Source organism: Betta splendens, chromosome 22 (assembly GCF_900634795.4).
Source record: "Betta splendens chromosome 22, fBetSpl5.4, whole genome shotgun sequence".
NCBI classification, from domain to species: Eukaryota; Metazoa; Chordata; class Actinopteri; order Anabantiformes; family Osphronemidae; genus Betta; species Betta splendens.
The window spans coordinates 15,229,878-15,248,241 of record NC_040900.2 but is presented as its reverse complement, the minus strand read 5'-3'; the positions used below and the strand labels follow the sequence as shown (position 1 = coordinate 15,248,241).

Sequence of the window (18,364 nt, the reverse complement as noted above, 5' to 3'; positions counted from 1 at the left end):
TCTGACTCTAAACAAAGAACTTGATCTGACTCTAAACACAGAACCTGATCTGACTCTAAACACAGGACTTGATCTGACTTTAAACACAGGACTTGACCTGACTTTTAACACAGGACTTGATCTGACTTCAAACACAGGACTTACCTGACACTAAACACAGGACTTGACCTGACTTTTAACACAGGACTTGATCTGACTTCAAACACAGGACTTACCTGACACTAAACACAGGACTTGACCTGACTCTAAACACAGGACTTATCTGACTCCAAACACAGGACTTGATCTGACTCTAAACACAGGACTTACCTGACTCCAATAACAGGACTTGATCTGACTCTAAACGCAGGACTTGATCTGACTCTAAACACAGCACTTGATCTGACTTTAAACACAGAATTTACCTCACTCCAAATACAGGACTTGATCTGACTCTAAACAAAGAACTTGATGTGACTCTAAACACAGAACCTGATCTGACTGTAAACACAGAGCCTGATCTGACTCTAAACACAGAACCTGATCTGACTCTAAACACAGAACCTGATCTGACTCTAAACACAGAACCTGATCTGACTCTAAACACAGGACTTGATCTGACTCTAAACACAGGACTTGATCTGACTCTAAACAAAGAACTTGATCTGACTCCAAACACAGGACTTGATCTGACTCTAAACAAAGAACTTGATCTGACTCTAAACACAGGACTTGATCTGACTCTAAACACAGGACTTGATCTGACTTTAAACACAGAACTTGACCTGAGTCTTAACACAGGACTTGATCTGACTCTAAACACAGGACTTGATCTGGCTCTAAACACAGTACTTAACCAGGCTATAAACACAGGACTTGATCTGACTTTAAACACAGGACTTGATCTGACTGTAAACACAGGACTTGATCTGACTCTAAACACAGAACTTAACCAGGCTATAAACACAGGACTTGATCTGACTCTAAACGCAGGACTTGATCTGACTCTAAACACAGCACTTGATCTGACTTTAAACACAGAATTTACCTCACTCCAAATACAGGACTTGATCTGACTCTAAACAAAGAACTTGATCTGACTCTAAACACAGAACCTGATCTGACTGTAAACACAGAGCCTGATCTGACTCTAAACACAGAACCTGATCTGACTCTAAACACAGAACCTGATCTGACTCTAAACACAGAACCTGATCTGACTTTAAACACAGGACTTGATCTGACTGTAAACACAGGACTTGATCTGACTCTAAACACAGAACTTAACCAGGCTATAAACACAGGACTTGATCTGACTCTAAACGCAGGACTTGATCTGACTCTAAACACAGCACTTGATCTGACTTTAAACCCAGAATTTACCTCACTCCAAATACAGGACTTGATCTGACTCTAAACAAAGAACTTGATCTGACTCTAAACACAGAACCTGATCTGACTGTAAACACAGAGCCTGATCTGACTCTAAACACAGAACCTGATCTGACTCTAAACACAGAACCTGATCTGACTCTAAACACAGAACCTGATCTGACTCTAAACACAGGACTTGATCTGACTCTAAACAAAGAACTTGATCTGACTCCAAACACAGGACTTGATCTGACTCTAAACAAAGAACTTGATCTGACTCTAAACACAGGACTTGATCTGACTCTAAACACAGGACTTGATCTGACTTTAAACACAGAACTTGACCTGACTCTTAACACAGGACTTGATCTGACTCTAAACACAGGACTTGATCTGGCTCTAAACACAGTACTTAACCAGGCTATAAACACAGGACTTGATCTGACTTTAAACACAGGACTTGATCTGACTGTAAACACAGGACTTGATCTGACTCTAAACACAGAACTTAACCAGGCTATAAACACAGGACTTGATCTGACTTTAAACACAGGACTTGATCTGACTCTAAACACAGGACTTGATCTGACTCTACACAGAACTGTCACGGCGCTCTAGGTAGCGGACCCACATGCACGGCGGAGACAAAGCTCGGTGATGAAAAGGGTTTATTAGTACTCGTAGTCAGGCAGGCAAGGGTCGATACACAACTGAGGCAGTAGCGATGCAGGCATGGATTAGACAGTCGGTGGTCAGGAGGCAGGCTTAGTTCAGACTTACGGCAAGGCAGTATCACAGATGAGGCAGACGGCAAGGTCAGGGAAAGCAGGGTCAGTCACATATCAAGATATGAATTATTGGCTGGAATGCTGACTATTACACAAAGACAATCTGGCAGGGAACTATGGCAAGAGGTGGTGCTTAAGTACTGGGTGACTGATTACTGATGACATACAGGTGGAGATAACTAGAACAGGAAGTAAAGTAGCACTTACTGGGTAAAGAGCTAAACAGCAAGTGGTGACAAAATAAAACTGGAAATGAGTGAGTGCAGTGGCTAAATGACATGAGCTGTGACAGAACCCCCCCGTCTAGGGCGGATTCCTAGACGACCAAAAACAAAACAAAACACAACCAAGCAAGATGGGTGACGGGCTAGAACAGAACACGAGAGGATCAAAACACACATAATGAATTGCCGGAACAGAACAGAGTCCATGATTAGTGAGTCCACGACAAGAGAATGCAAAAGTCCAGATATTCCCTCAGGGAGGGTGGAGGCGAGGAGAGTCCCAGCCGTGCAGCCACCAGGCCGAGACGGCCCACTCCGTGCCCAAGGGTAAGGCTGGAGTTCTAGGGGATCGGCGTCGGAACAAGACGCCTCCAGTGGCCCAACACTCGCGTTGGTGCTCTCCAGACCGACGGCGCTCAAGCGGGCTGAGGAGATGCAGCGGTCGGCAACGGCAGAGGCCGCGCCATCGTCGTGGCAGGAAACAGCGACCTCCAGGCAGGGAGTCACCTCCGGAACCGACCAGCCGAAGTGGATGCGCCAAGGACCAGACCATCCATCAGGCAGATGAAGTGAGCGCTGGCGGGATGCCGGCACCAGCGACTGGGACAGACCGACCTCTCCAGGGAGGTCGACAGGAACTGGAACGGCGTCCTCAGTGGAGCCTACAGAAACTGGAACGACCTCAACAGGGAGGTCGACAAGAACTGGAACGGCGTCCTCAGTGGAGCCGACCGGAACTAGAACGGCCTCTCCAAGGAGGTCTGACAGGAACTGGAACAACCTCTCCAGGGAGGTCGGCAGGAACTGGAACGACCTCAACAGGGAGGTCGACAAGGACTGAGGCCTGGTTTGGCTGGCAAGAGGTGCCCACTAGCTGGCGTAAAACTGGAGCTTGAGCGTGACGTGACTGAGCTGAAGCTTGAGCGTGACGTGACTGAGCTGAAGCTTGAGCTTGAGCTTGAGCTTGAGCTTGAGCTTGAGCTTGAGCTTGAGCTTGAGCTTGAGCTTGAGCTTGAGCTTGACATGACTGAGCTGAAGCTTGAGCTTGACGTGGCTGATCTGACTCTAAACACAGGACTTGATCTGACTGTAAACACAGGACTTGATCTGACTCTAAACACAGGACTTGACTTGACTCTAAACACAGGACTTGACCTGACTCTAAACACAGGACTTGATCTGACTTTGAACACGGGACTTGACTCTGAACACAGGACTTGATCTGACTCTAAACACAGGACTTGAACTGACTCTAAACACAGGACTGGCTGGAGGGCTGAACTGCAACAGTATGGGATTGGAATCAAATAAACAAAAAGAAAAAATATTTTATTATTTTAATATTTATTATTATTATTATTTCTTACTGATATGAATCTTTTCCAACACCACACTTTCAGTGGGTACATTAATAAATATGGCAAATGTGTTATGAGAGTGGCAAATTTACATATCTTTTTTAAAATTGCTTTGCAGGAGGGCAGTATTAATGTCACTGCGACAGTATGGGACTTTTTTGATTTGCAGTAGCTACAGGCTACTACCTTCGTAGTTCTTCTCATTAAAGTTGCTCCTCCGTGTTTTCACATATATAAAATATAATACAGCTTACTTGGGAGCATAAGATTAAGATTAAGATTAAGATTAAGAATGCCTTTATTAGTCCCACAGCGGGAAAATTCCCATCAGCAGCCAGGTTACCCGGCGCTAGTCCGACAGTGGAAGCAAATTGCAGTACAAACAGTAAAAATAAAACGCACACACATACAGTATCACACAGTACAAGTGGAAACCTTGCTGGAATTTTTTCTTGGATTCATCAGGACAGATAGATAAGGTCGGAGAGCAGACAGTGAGACTGTAAGGAGGGGAGGGGGGGGGGGGGGGTGTATCTGAATCAGTGTAATGAAGTGTTGTTTATAGAAGTATGACCGAGGCCGACCAAGATGTTTACAGGTCAGTCCAACAGTTGTCCTTGAAGGGAGTCACAATAAGGGGAAGAGGATAGATAGAGGCACAGCTGGTGAGCTAGATTGGACCCGGGAAGGGAGGGGTGAGGGAGAAGGGACAGAGTAATACACAGCCAAAATTAATACATTTTAACAATCCATGACTAATTTGTCTAGATCAATACTCCAATGGGTCAGAACTCAGGGCTTCTTCGCCTCTTGTGGGACCATAGTAGCCCATGTAGCTTTCGTTATACTGTACGCCTCAAGACTTTGCTCGAGGAGACCGTCTTGACTTTCTTTTGATCTCTTTTTGGTTTTTGGCTGCCTGATGTGACCCATACTGTAGTATAAACATGTCCACACCTCTTCATTTTTGCAAACACATACAGGGCAGGTCGCCATGAGAAGAGACTTTAGTGCCATCCTCAGTCTACTTCCACTTAAGGTGCTGAAAATTGCTCACTTGGATAATTACTGTAAGGCTAATACATTCCTATGAATTTATGATTTATTTATGAAATGAGACCCTGTGTAAAGTGGTTCCATCTTTTTCCCACCTCTCCTGTCTCCTGTATCAGCCCCAATTACAAATGCACATACTCCTTCACACACACTACTGTAAGTTATCTTGCCACCACTTTTCTTCTCTTTTGTGATACTCACTTTCCAAACCTGCCAGCACCAAACTCACTTGTTTTCATCTACTCTGTCCTGTTGCCGGCTCTCCTCCTTTAGCGTTTGTGAACCACTATAAACAGTGCCTGGTGTTTATACTACTATTGCTACTACTGTTAGTGTCTGTCAGTAATTTAACCCCTGCTGTACAGTACTGTAAAATATTATTTGTTTTATGCACATACTCTGACAGAGGCAATTGAAAGAAGCACACTTTAAAATATATCATGTAGTCCTCTGTAATTATATACTTTACACATATTATTATTAGTCTAATCCTCAGTAACAAGCAATCTACTTAAACTAAATGCATCATTTGCATTTCTGCTAATTAGAGTCAGGAGTGAGCATGTTAAAAAACATCCAGATATTTTGAGTTCTAAATGAATTAAGATGATTTTTTAATATATTTTATCAATAAAAGTGCACACACAACTAAGATGCCTCTGAAAGTACGGCTCAATCTTATGTGGCTTAAAACATCGAAGCTGATTAACTTACAGTACTGTTGATGATTCTACTATATACTAATTACTGTATAGTTGCACCCTGGTTCCTATTTGAACACCATGTAGGAGGCTGCTGCCCTTTCTAGCGAAAATGACGGTATGCCTGAAGATAGTACACCTTGACATTTCTTAACAGTACAAGGAAAAACATTTCTAGTGCTGCATACCAACATGAAAACATCATCCCCATCACAAGATGGGGCTCCTAACTGTGCAAATGGGCCTGCACAGACAGGTTGATATCTATCTCACAGGATCCTACAGTACCAATGAGGTTGGCTGCCAGCTGAAGCCCACTAAAATCTGAGTGATGCATTAGCACAATGAATATAATCACAATCTACGAAAATATGACTTCAAACAATAGAGATGCTGTGAAATGTTTCAAGTCAGATGTGTTTTAGGACACAGCTGACACAGCAGTTCTGTAAGCAAGTGCAGTCCAAATTCTTCCTGAATGTTCGGTAGGTCTGATCCACAACCACATTCTGTGTTTGGTTGAGTTTTATTTTTTAACGTGCATGTGTGAGTTTTAGGACATGAGACACTGTAATGAAGTCCTATGGCAAATGGAGCTTACAGTTAAAATGATGCATTGCCTCACAAAGAAGTTTATTAAGCATTATGTGGCCACAGTATGTACTGTAATTCAGTTATTATTAATCAAATGTTAAGGGGAGCTGGTCATCTGTTAATGTGGCACAGTATGAATGGTAATAAAAGTAGTAGTATATAATAATTATTTTTGTTATTACACAAGTACTGTACATACATGGCAACATTTGCATTTGCATGAATTGTCCCCACACCTGGTAAAATAGGGGACAAAACCAGGGGCCATCTCAGCTTCTTAGGCCAATTTGCCACCTATTGAGTTATCAGGCCAGATTCCTTAGCAATGGCAAGGTATCAGTACTGTATATACACTGAAATATTTCTTCGTGTCATTGTGCAACAATTAGGAAGTTCTCTAAAATGGAAGACACGCACATGACAATAAAACATTCAACTATTTCTGTTTTACAGCCAACAACAGGGTGAACCTGCACTGAGCTGTTATCCATTGACAGACGTAGACATCACATACTATAGGTCAAATCAATATCATATAGTTGAATCATAGTAACAGGCCTTAATATTTGTACTTAGAAAGCTGATGGATTTTCCCAACTGGTTTCCTTATACCCAAGAAGTCACCTGGATGACAAATTTGGAACTACAGTAATAACAAAGTCCAAGAATATAGAGTATATCTTCTGTTTGAAAGTTAAAACCAGCTCCAACACACCCACTGATTTCTTCAATATGTCGATGTTCACATCTCAAAATGTGTTTGGTTGAGCTCTCAGAATTTGTTTTTGCAGGATTGCAATAAATCAGCAGCTTTTGATTAGTGGGGCTTAACAGTGAACAGTTCATGTTCACTGAAAAGTTCAAAGAACATTTGTCTCAGGTTCAAAAGGTAAATGTTTATACTTCTTACCATCATGACAGATGGGTGCAATTAAAACTTGGACATATGTCTTTTATGCTCTATTTACTGTAATATTGCAGGAGTTGACAGATGTATGCATGTGTCTGTGCACTCTAGGTCTTATTGTGAAGCTAGAATGAAGGATACTTTCTTGCATGTGTAGGGACTAGTGCAATATGTTAAGTAAACTTAAGCAGAATGCATTGACATACGTAAATCTCATAAATATGCTTTGCAAGATACACTGATAAAAGCAGGAGATTGGCAGAAGATGGAAACTTGATTTTCCATTCAGACTGTCTCACTGTTCTATAATAATGTACTATTTACAGTATTTAGGTTTTGGGTGTGACATTTTTAATCTTAATTTTTGATACTCCATCATCAACTCAACCCATCAATTTACAGTGTAGAATGTATTTCTGAATATGTTGAGAAACAAAACACCAATAGTGGAGTATCATAAAGGCTTAAACCGTGAAACAGAGTTATGTATCAAAATTTTGGCAGTATGGTTGCGTATGGCTTATACATGTGCACATGTGGAACCCACAGCTTAAACCAACACTGCAAATTACTGGCCTAATGTTCGGGTTAAAGTCTGTGGTGCGAAGCCATTTTTGGAAAAGGTGGCAAACACGACCTGTCAGTTTGGTGAGTCAAAGCAAACTTTAATACTGATGCACTGTTGTGTTTTGTGTTGTGTGTTTATTGTCTCAACAGCTCTCAAAAAAATTTTGCAGCAGGTGATGTTGACAAAAGTGAAAATAAATGCACCTGTCTACATAGTTTTAGTTTTATTTACCTAAAGACAAAACAAAAGCAAAAGCTTTTATGTCTAACAGCCTTTTCTTTCAGTTGGATATGCTGGGTTTTCTATAATGTCTGAAGACTAACTTTATAGAGTTCTTTACGATGAAGTTTGAAAATAAGAATAGTTTATTACAAAATGTGGAGACATGGTGATATGATAAGATCGTATTCTCCCATATGTTGTTAAGCAATGTTTGAGATGAGCTTTTTGTCTGATGTCATGCAAATGTATCTTCACAAATTCAAGGCAGCTTCAGTTTTTAGAGCCAGGTGTCAGTCAGTGCAGGACCTCAGGCATAAACGGAAACACCTGGCTTTCAACTGAGAGCTGATTGGTTCAGATGTTGAATCAGCCCTGCTGTCTGTTAAGATAAGAATAACAAGCAAGATAGCACGTGATTGATAAATTATATTATATATATTTTTTTAATTATTATATTTTCAATTAGAGCAGATAAAGCTATTATGCTCAGTGTTTGTCTGATGTATTTCTCTAGAGTTGCACATATCTCGCTTTTTTAATTTATTCTTTATTCTTTCAAACATGTAAAAGCAGTTGACATACCAACACACATAATTTTGCACATATACAGTAAAAGAAAATGCATTTGAGCTTTCAATTGACCTAGTACATGTTTGAAATACATGGAAATACATGAAATTAGTAGGAGTAGAAAGAAGTTCGACTTATCTAGTCCTAGCCCTATGGCCCTATGACCTCACCTTTAATCAATGTTTAAACCCATAATTCTTTTTACCAATTTTTCTACCAATTCAATTTTTAGCTTATGTTTAATGACATGTTTAATGTATGTAATTTAAATTCAGTGTTTCAACCAAATAGAAGATGATAAGATGAAGATGGTAAACTACTGTAGGATAATTATTGGCCTCAATCAATAGTTCTTCATTAGGAGTAAAGTGAACGTGTGTTTCAGTGATGATTATCTGTCTGTATCCATCTGGTTAGATCTGGTACATGTTCTGAATGCATGTGTGTGCACGTGCATGGCTGTGTGTAGTACCTGGTGTTATTGATCAGTTTTTGCTGGGTTTTATCTCATTCATCTCATGCCTCGTGTCAGTCATCTAGTACATGTAGAAGCTGAGTAGAACTGAAAATTTTAACCATTCTGTTTTCAGTGTGTTCACTACATGTACTATATACATACTGTATAGTAGCGATGGTGACACTTCATATGCTGTGACGTAGTTCAGAATAAAAAGAATAGCAGAGGGAGCAGATAAAATCTTCATTTATTGGTATTACACAAAAGCTAACAGAATTGACACACAAACAAGCACAGTGCACATCTATAAAATCTTGACAGAAAGCTCCTTTTGTGTTGAAAGAGTGTTTGGAACACAATCCAACTGGTACTGTATTAGGAAAGTCCTTTCTACCCCTGGAAAAGACGCGTCTCATTGTTAAAGAACTCTGCTTAAAATAGAAGTTAGAATAGAATAGAACTTTATTTGTCATGGTACAGGTACCACGAAATTAGGGGTTCACCCAGCAACAGTTTACAGTAATGAATGAGGTCACCATCAATGTTGCAACACAGCTTTGGAAAGACAGAACCTACAGTTTTCCCTTTGTATTGATATTTTTTTTAAAAAGAGCTCTTTGTCTAAAGAAACACTTAATGTTAATCTTAATGTCTAACCCAGTCTGGAGCATAGACACAGTTTTCTGTAATTTGCTTCTTGTAGGAAGGTGTATTTTTGACTGGAACAATGAGAATTTTATAGAATATTACTACATTTTGGCATGTTTTTTAAATATGTTTAGGCAGAATAACCATAGATATCTATATTAGTATTTATTATATAGATTATTAACGTCATTAATTTACATTTCATGTGCAGTCATCTAGTCATAAGTCAACTATTCTTGCCACTACTATTGTGACTAGGTTGCATTTAATTGACTTCCACTGCATTTACTTCCCACATGCTGAAGTGCACAGAAACGTGCTTTAAATTGGAAGTACATTGTGACCACTATGTTTTCAAAGGGTGCGTGTGAAAGGGTAGTATCTGGTGAAGTGTTACTTTATTCCATGCTGTCATGCTGGCTTCTGGTGGAGGGTTGGTGGCTACAGCCTGCTAGTTGTGCAGCCTACATGCGGTACATCTGGTAAACACTGCCCTGCAGCAATGGTTCAGGCACACCCAGATCCACAGTCTCCACTGGAAATAACGGCGGTTTGGATTCAGTCTGGTTAAAACGCTCATGGTGCGACTCACTTCACTAGAGCTTATTTATGCCATTTTATTAATGCTTCATTTTTGCACATTTTGAACTTTTTTAGTTTTAGCACATTGTTGCCTCATCATGAATCAAATGCGCATTGTGAATGCCCACATTTTGTTAAGCTGTTAAACTCAAGTTTCCTATAACCGGACTTGAATCAGCTTTTTTCATCAGGCACCAGTAAGTGCCTCCAGTGACTCATTATAACCCCCCCTCCCTCCCCCCATATACCCAACAGAGAGTGAGTCAGTTGAAACCCTGCCATCCCTTGTTTGCCTTTAAGAAGGAGATTCACACAGGTCTGACAGTTCGTGTGTTTGTTTTATTAGTCTGTTTGTACCTTTGCAGTGAGGGCCTTGAAGTCTTTTCTGCACTAAAACCTTGCTAAAGTGTGGTGCTAAAATATGTGATGGATGAGAACCTTCAATGAATTATGTTCATGAGATTTTATCCTGGGAACCCAGGAAGTTTCTTACAAAAACTCAACAATAATGTCATCCTCTGGAAAGGAAAAGAAAAATGCTGACATGGATTGCATCAACAGTTTTCCTTTTAGTAGTTTTAGTAGTTGGTAGTTTTTTGTAGGTTTTTCTTTACATGGAGCACAAATAACATGGGCAGCAAATGAAGGCATTTAGAGACCTTAATGATGACATGCAGCAAGTATGCAAGCTTGTATAGGTAACATTGGTATAAAATGTCCACCATGTTAAATATAGTCAAGCTAAATTAAAGTATTGTTTAACAAAGCTTGGTTAAGCCTGATCCTGTGGCAAGTTTCATTTACACTAATGCATCTAATTCAGCACAGACCCCACTTGCCAGATGAGCTGAAATTACTAAAGTGCAATCAGTTGCTATTGTTTGCCAAAGATATAACAGCAAACATCGCAACCACGTGTGCAATCTCATAAATTGCACACTTTCAACAGTGGAACTTTGTGCTGTGTGCAACAAAGAGAAGGTTCAGACAAGTTGGAGCTGGCTTGTGCCTGCACATTGACAGAACATGAAGGAGAGTTTCTTCCTGCAGTCTTTTTTAAGCAAGGGAGCTTTTACTGAATTTAAACCTGACTGGTCCTAAAAGTGATTATTGCTTTTGTTGATTTGGTGATTTTCTTTTACAAAGACCTTAAAAAGATTTGTAGCCAGAGCGTTAATATCTATTATTTAATATTCATAGAAAACCGACCAATAGGCTTGATATATCTCTCTCTGCAATGCTTGTGTTGTGCAGTAGTCTAATTACAACTAAACAAAAGCATTTTCATAAGAAAATGCACAGTGAATGCTTCCAAGCTGAATGTATTCCTGAAGAATTGCTGAAAGGAGCAGAAACATTTAAAACAGATGAAAATAGCTCAAGCATGTAAAGCATAGTTGAATGTATCTAAAGAGAAATACAGTAGGAATTGATTAAACAGTGCTTAATACTCGCAGAAGAAGCTGAAGTAGTTGAATTTCAAGTTGAAGTTGAGTTGAAGCTTTAAAGGAAGTGTGTGCAGGAAGTTTGTGCAGGTAATTGCTGAACAGTAAAATAGTTTCATTAACTAGTCATAATTAACTAGTCAAATGCAGAAAAGTGATATTTAGGCTGAAGAGTTAGATTGATACTTTTGTTTTGAAAGGAATTTGAGGAAGTGTGTGTCTTAAATTGCTAAACTGGAAAAAGCGCTCATTAAGTAGTTCTAAATAACAAACAAGCAGTCTAAAGCAGAAATCAAAAAAGTGTAAAGCTTAGTTAGTATTGTTTTTCTAATTTCTTTTTTCCCTACCAAATATATATATATATATATATAATATTATAATATTATATATATTATAATATATAATATTCAAATATCAAAATATTCAGCTTTTTAAGGAGAAGTGTTTGCTGTACAATATGTGTGATTTGTTGGGTATGTCTTAAACTTTGTGCCTTGACTACTAATAACTATGCTGTGAATTAGCACTCGATAAATAAAACTGAATTAGATTGAATTGAATTGAATTGAATTGAATTGAATTGAATTGAATTGAATTGAATTGAATTGAATTGAATTGAATTGAATTGAGCATTTTACAAGTATAATTGCATAGTTGGTGCTATCATGCACCTCCTCATAAAGGAAACTGTGTGATACAGTATGACTTGTGTTTCTAGAGGTGAGGAGGCATCGAGGAAGTTCAGGAAAAGCGGCCTGAAATTGCTAATATTATGAAACAACATAGTTAATACATGCGCAATGTAAGCGTATTTCTGCAGGGTATATCTCCAGTCAGTGTGCAAAAGCCCATGCCAGACTATAAATTAGTTCACACGCTAGAGGCACACATTGATGCAGCAGTTTGAGGATACTTCCTGTTACCTCACTGACAGCACATGTATTAACATGATCAGACTGTGGTGGAAGTTTGATGCTCATTTGGCCACATTTGATCGAAACTGACACGTCCTTACCTGTTACGTGTTACATAGACACTGAGGGCCTTTCAAGGAAAATAAGGAAGCTTAAATAGGATAAAGCATGTCCATTGGAAAACTAACTTTGATTATTTGACAGAAAACCGTAATTTATGAGTGATGTTCCCTTGACATTTTACTAATAAGGATATGCAGGATCCCATTTGCTCACAGAAACAAAAAAACAAAGTAAAAAAAACATGGACTCCATATCAAAGGTCTATTTATTTTACATAATAACTACAAAAAAGAACAACTGTTGCATAACAGAAATTCAGCGAAACTGTAGTGACCTCCTGACAACATTCTTTTAAAAACATTTACGTGCTGCCACCTTGTGGGGAAATACAGCATTGCAGGTAACGCACACAGCTACAAACCACAATGATTTCGTTCATTGTAGGCAAACAGGATCAGAACAGGTAGGTTGCAGCTTTTTTCTACTAGTGCTATACTATAAATGCAATTAACTTGTAACTGGTGTGCAAAGTTGTTGACATTTAGATATGTGGCACTACTGCTGCTTCTGAACCAGGCTTCATTGCACATGCATTCTAAAAACAAGAACAACCCACACAGCTACTTCAATGTTACAGACCACTCCTCCTCAGAACAAACACATATCCTAATGCCTCATACATGTTCCAGAATCCTGGACAGCATGCTAATTGTTCGGGCCGTGCGGTTTATCATGGGGAAGAGAATGCTGTCAAGTGTCCGTGTTTTTTTCCAGTTTTCCAGAAGACCAGTTGAGAACAATTACTGTAGTGGTGTCAGCAATTAAGAACACTGTGTCTCACACCACACAACAAGCAGCAGGGTTGGATTGTGTTTGTCTTAAGCACACAAGGAACATTACAGAACACAAGAAAGAGCCTAACCTGTGATACTGTGAAGTAACTAATCTTAGTTAAACTAAATAAGCGCTTTGGTGGTGGGATCAAAAAACTGTTCTACTACATCTTTCATATAAAAAGGTTTATGCTTAATTGAGACTAGATAAAAATAAAAAGGGTAAATAAAAGCCTTTGTTGGAAACCTAATAAAAACATGAGCATTAAAAAGCGAGAAGTGAAACAAAAGCTACTGACATAACATCCTCTCTGCCCCACCATTCTCTCTGTTCCTGCTTCCTGTCTCTTGCCTCCAGGAGCTTCGACCAGATGAGCGTTTCCACAGATTGTGGTTTCCGGACTGAATCAGAGTGGGACCCTCAAACTGAGTCCACCTCCATGTTCAGCTTTGACATGACTCAGCCGTACAGCCCTCCTTCATCTGCCAAAATGTTCAAGGTTAGTTTTATAAGGACTTTTTTTTAACATGCGTTATTACTAACTATGGATTTGGTAGTTTTGTTTGTGTGTGTGAGCCTGTGCGTGTGTGCATGTAGGTACTCACCTACTGTATTGAAGGTACAAAGTAGCATCTGCAGTCTGGAACTAATTCTGACAACATGATTTAAAATAAGGATTTATTTCTTAAGAATGCATTGCTGTTACTTGCTTTTTGAGTTTCAGTTTTAATTGTTAATTGTTGTAATTTATTGAAAATAAGAAGAAATCCTCCTGAAATACACACCCATATTATAAATAATAAACTGTTACACATGCTAATTACCTGAATATTTAAATTATAAATACTGACCTATTGTTGTCATTTGTATTTTTACTTTGGCAAAATGCACATATGTGTAGCTGTATTATTATTATACTAATAATTTTGGAGCCCCAGGAAGTTTAAATTTCACATCATACTCCATTATAAATATATGACAAGAGATTTTTCCACATTTATAGAATGTTCCCATGTTCATGGTTAGATTCTTTTTCCAGTTCAGTCTCCAGAACAGCTGCACAGCTGCATGACATCACCAATCTTCTCTCGTTTCTGTCTGTAGGGGACAGTGTTAAGTCCTCAGTCACTGACTGGATAGTCTTACAGTATCTGGATACCGTATAATAAAAGTGTGCTTCCCCTTTAAGACAAGTTGCACATACAGTACTGCTATCCTGTGGGAAGTCATGATTCATAAGCTCAACCTGTCCAACCAGCTCTTGGTGATATTCATTTTTATGAGGACTGTTTAAGCATAAAGCATGTTGGATTTCTGTTGTGTAACTACAGCATAAAAAAACACACACTGTATACATTTGTTTGCACTTTGACATGCCCCCTTCAAGACCCTGCAGTATTTAACAGTAATTAAGATGAAAATCTTGTTTCTGTGTTTGCCTTAGATTAGCTAAGTACAATAAGGCAGAGCTCCACCCAAAGTATCTGACATTTGTCATTGCTTTAAGTAAATACATGGGGATTGCTTAATAAACAGCTGATTATTATTGTCATTTGTAATGCAATGTACGCATCTTCAATATAATATACCTGCGACTGACCAACCTAGAGTTACGGTGCTACAATATGCTACAAAATGTCTGCATCTGAAAGCAAAAACTCAACAGGGTTGTATTCCTGTTCATTCAGTTTCTGTTTACGCATGAACTGGAAAATCTGTCCACAAACACTGTTTACCTGTTGTTTGAACACTACTGTCATGTGAGTGTCTGACAACATTGGAAAATATGTTGAAAATTGGTATTTTTATAGAAAAATGCCTGTTCAGACAGTGGAAATAATCAGGTTTAACATTCCTATCAGCTAAGATAAAATGTGGTATCTTTATTAACTTATTGGATTGCCCTAAAAAATGTATTTCATAAATGCAGTATATAAATGTTACGTTTTACTCCATTAGTTATGTCTGATCTAATTGACTATATATTTTTCTTAATTACAATGTAGTGTGTAGTAAGAAGGTGTAAGTAACAGACTGGAACCTTTGAGTTGCCTGGCTTCAGGCTGAAGGTGGGCGGAACTAGCTCCGGCAGGTCGATCCACACCCTTTCAATTTCACTGGATTATAAACCTCTTTGGCTTGTTTGCCTTATGAACAGTCTTCTTTTTTTACCGCATAGTTGCAATGATGCAAATAGTCATGCCCTCGAGTCAGACACTTTGTTCAGACTGTAGAGGCACAGAGGCAATTGCAACAAGTACTTCTTGTCTGCTTACACCGAGAGAGGACTTATTTTTTTATGAAGCCCCAGCAAGAAGAAGGACACTGACTTTAACAACTTTACCAGCATTTTTTAAACTATATAAGGGTTATTATGTCTTCAGGACAGCCCCAGTAACTTCAGGAAGTCAGAATGGTATGTAGCTAAAAGTGATTTGCAATGGTCTCTGCGACTTTTGTGTTTTTATCTGTGGTTCATGTTTCTAGTCCTAACATGTGCTCTTAATACTCAGTGTATATTTTATCATTGTGGTGCTTTGTCTTTTTTGTGTCATTGGCTGTCATGTAAATGGGGCTAAAACATGTGAAGCATACATTTAAATGTGGTTCATATTTCACCACAGATGCAGCTGTTAATTTAAACCATAGTTCAATATGAGGTAAAAATACAAACCAAAATGAAAAATAATCTCCTATGTCCATCTTGTTGTAGGACTTTCTTTCACTATTTATGTTAATCCTGTCGGTGTTACGTCAGTGTCACTGACAGACGACCCTTGAGCTGAGAATCAAATCTGTTTATATCTGTCTAGTTAGTCAGTAGTCATTCCAATGTGAACTAACTGTGACTGTCATCAGGGTGTCCTGATTTACATTTGCTTACTTTTTAAGCAAAGGTCAAAAAGAAGAATAATGCTATGGTTTTATATGTAGAACACTATAGTAGAATAAATTAGTACTATGGTCAGAAATGCCCCGAATGAGAATAAACATACTTTACCTGCAAATTATGAATTCTATATACCTACAGTATATATCTCAACCAAAGATAAATACAGAGTGATGATTTTTATGGTTCATAAAATAGATGTACATGGAAGTCGTACCACATTTTAAAGTCAGTAATATATGACAGAAATTTCAAGAGCTGTTTTTTTAGCATAACCATACATTATAAACAAACTCTATATAGTTTGTCGAACGTATTTGTAAAAAAATCACAACACACCTGAAGTCTTTGAAAGTGTAAGTCCTGAAGCATAAAGCACAGAAAGGTAGCCAAACAACATTTTTGTTTTATTTAGACATTGGTCCTTTATATACAACATGTATGAAGCATATACTTCTTTATTTCTCTAAATTCAAGTCTGCCCACTTACAGAGTTCAGAGGAGAAGAAAGGCGTGTTGGATCGCTTCAGCAGTTTCTTCAAAAAAAAGAAGAGCAGTAGGCAGAATTCAGATGCCTCCACGGGGGTGACATCCCCGACTTCGCCACAGCTTAAACAGGAGGACAGACTTCAGATTCCAACTCACTCACAAAAAGACAGTGACCTAACAGGGCTGCACGTTGAGTCCCAAGTGGGAACAGAGCATGGAGACACACTCAGTCAAAGCTCTAGTCCCAGTGCCTCAAGCATGGCTTCTCTAGTGACAAATGAAGCAGATTTCCCATTTGCAGACAGTAACAGCAGTGGCAGGAGCAGTGTGAGAGAAATGAATGTGCAGAGGATCAGCACAGCTGGGGGGGAGAAGAATTTGGGCAATGCGACTCCCACCACTTTGGCTTCTGCTCCTAGCGCTCATCTGGGTGCTGATACAACCTCGGAATGTAGTTTCTCGGAGTCAGTAGTGGAGGAAGTAAGCCATAGGCTGCATATTAATTTGGAAGAAAACACCCTGAAGAATATGAGTGTTGCCAATGAAGAGAAAACAGTTAGCCCACCTACACTTACTTCACCTAATACCCCCCTGTCTATTTCTTCTCCAGTTGAGACCCCAAAGTCACCTAATTTGACCTTGATCAGCTTAGCATCAAAGAAAATGTCTGTGAAAACTGGAGAGACGGGGCACGTCGCTGCCCTAACGGGGGCTTCCACTCAGCAACAACAAGATGAACACTCGACAGATTTTGGTGAGGAAGACTCGAGAGACAAGAGACGTGATCAGATAGTCTCTGTAGAAACTATACCCACGACATGGAGCAGTTCACCTAAGAAAGATATGATAACCAGTGGGGATTCTCCCACTCAACTTCACAAAGCTATTTGGGTAGAAACATACCTGGGAGAGGAGGAGACTGTAGAAAGGGAGGTGGAGAATGAGAATGACGGGATGAAACAAGAGGAGGCAGACTCCCCTCCAGTGCTGGCTGTACCTGTCACAGTAATTCCTGTGTGCAGCTCAGAAAGCCAGGGTGCTGCAGACAGACCCTTTTCTTCTCCTCACACTTTGCCACCCAGTGGCAGCTTGCCGGAATTAAACATCTCCTTGACTACGTCTACAGGGGAGTGCCTGTACACAACCTTACCACAGCCAGGGGAGCCTGATACTGGCACAGACACAAAGCAAAGTTCCTTTCAGGAGAAACACAAGTTGAAAGAAATCTGTGTTACGCGGAAGACTGTAAATCTGCCTTCAAAGCACAGGATCTTTGCCCAGAAGGTGTACCTAAGCCCAGAGCCGGTGTTGGATGGAACCGAACAGACAGAAGAGGAGAACAACAGAGATTCAGTTTTAACTGGTTCAGATGCAACAAATGAACGGTGAGTGTTTGTCTGTTTCATATTTCTGTGTTCTTCCTCCCTTTGATCCTAGATGTAGCAGAACAGACAGCTAAGCTGACATGCAACCTGAGCTCTGAGTTCCCATGCTCCTTTGTAACAAGGAACAATACAAGCTCAACCTCCTCTAAGACACTGAAATATTCATATACAACACATTTAATCATACACAGCTTTTCGGTTTACAAAACATTACGACTACTTACTAAACAGTATAATACTAGGATTTTTTTTATTTTGCGTTTTTTTGTCAACTTTGTCAAGTTTGTCAAAAGGCCACAATTACAGTACTGTGTTT

At 39.4% G+C, this 18,364-nt stretch overlaps 1 protein-coding gene across 3 annotated transcripts in view; it reads left to right on the top strand.

The window, feature by feature from the left end:
- The window catches only part of crybg1a (crystallin beta-gamma domain containing 1a), a 38,921-nt gene that overhangs the window by 3,924 nt on the left and 16,633 nt on the right, over window positions 1-18,364 (top strand). For 2 of the 3 annotated variants that reach the window (XM_029138495.3, XM_055505509.1), the window contains exons 2-3: window positions 13,642-13,783; window positions 16,667-18,048. In XM_029138495.3, coding sequence (XP_028994328.1) covers window positions 13,642-13,783; window positions 16,667-18,048 — 1,524 coding nt within the window. Of the gene's footprint in view, window positions 1-13,641; window positions 13,784-15,057; window positions 15,701-16,666; window positions 18,049-18,364 lie in introns of those variants that run through there. The other variant, XM_029138496.3, reaches the window with a different exon arrangement.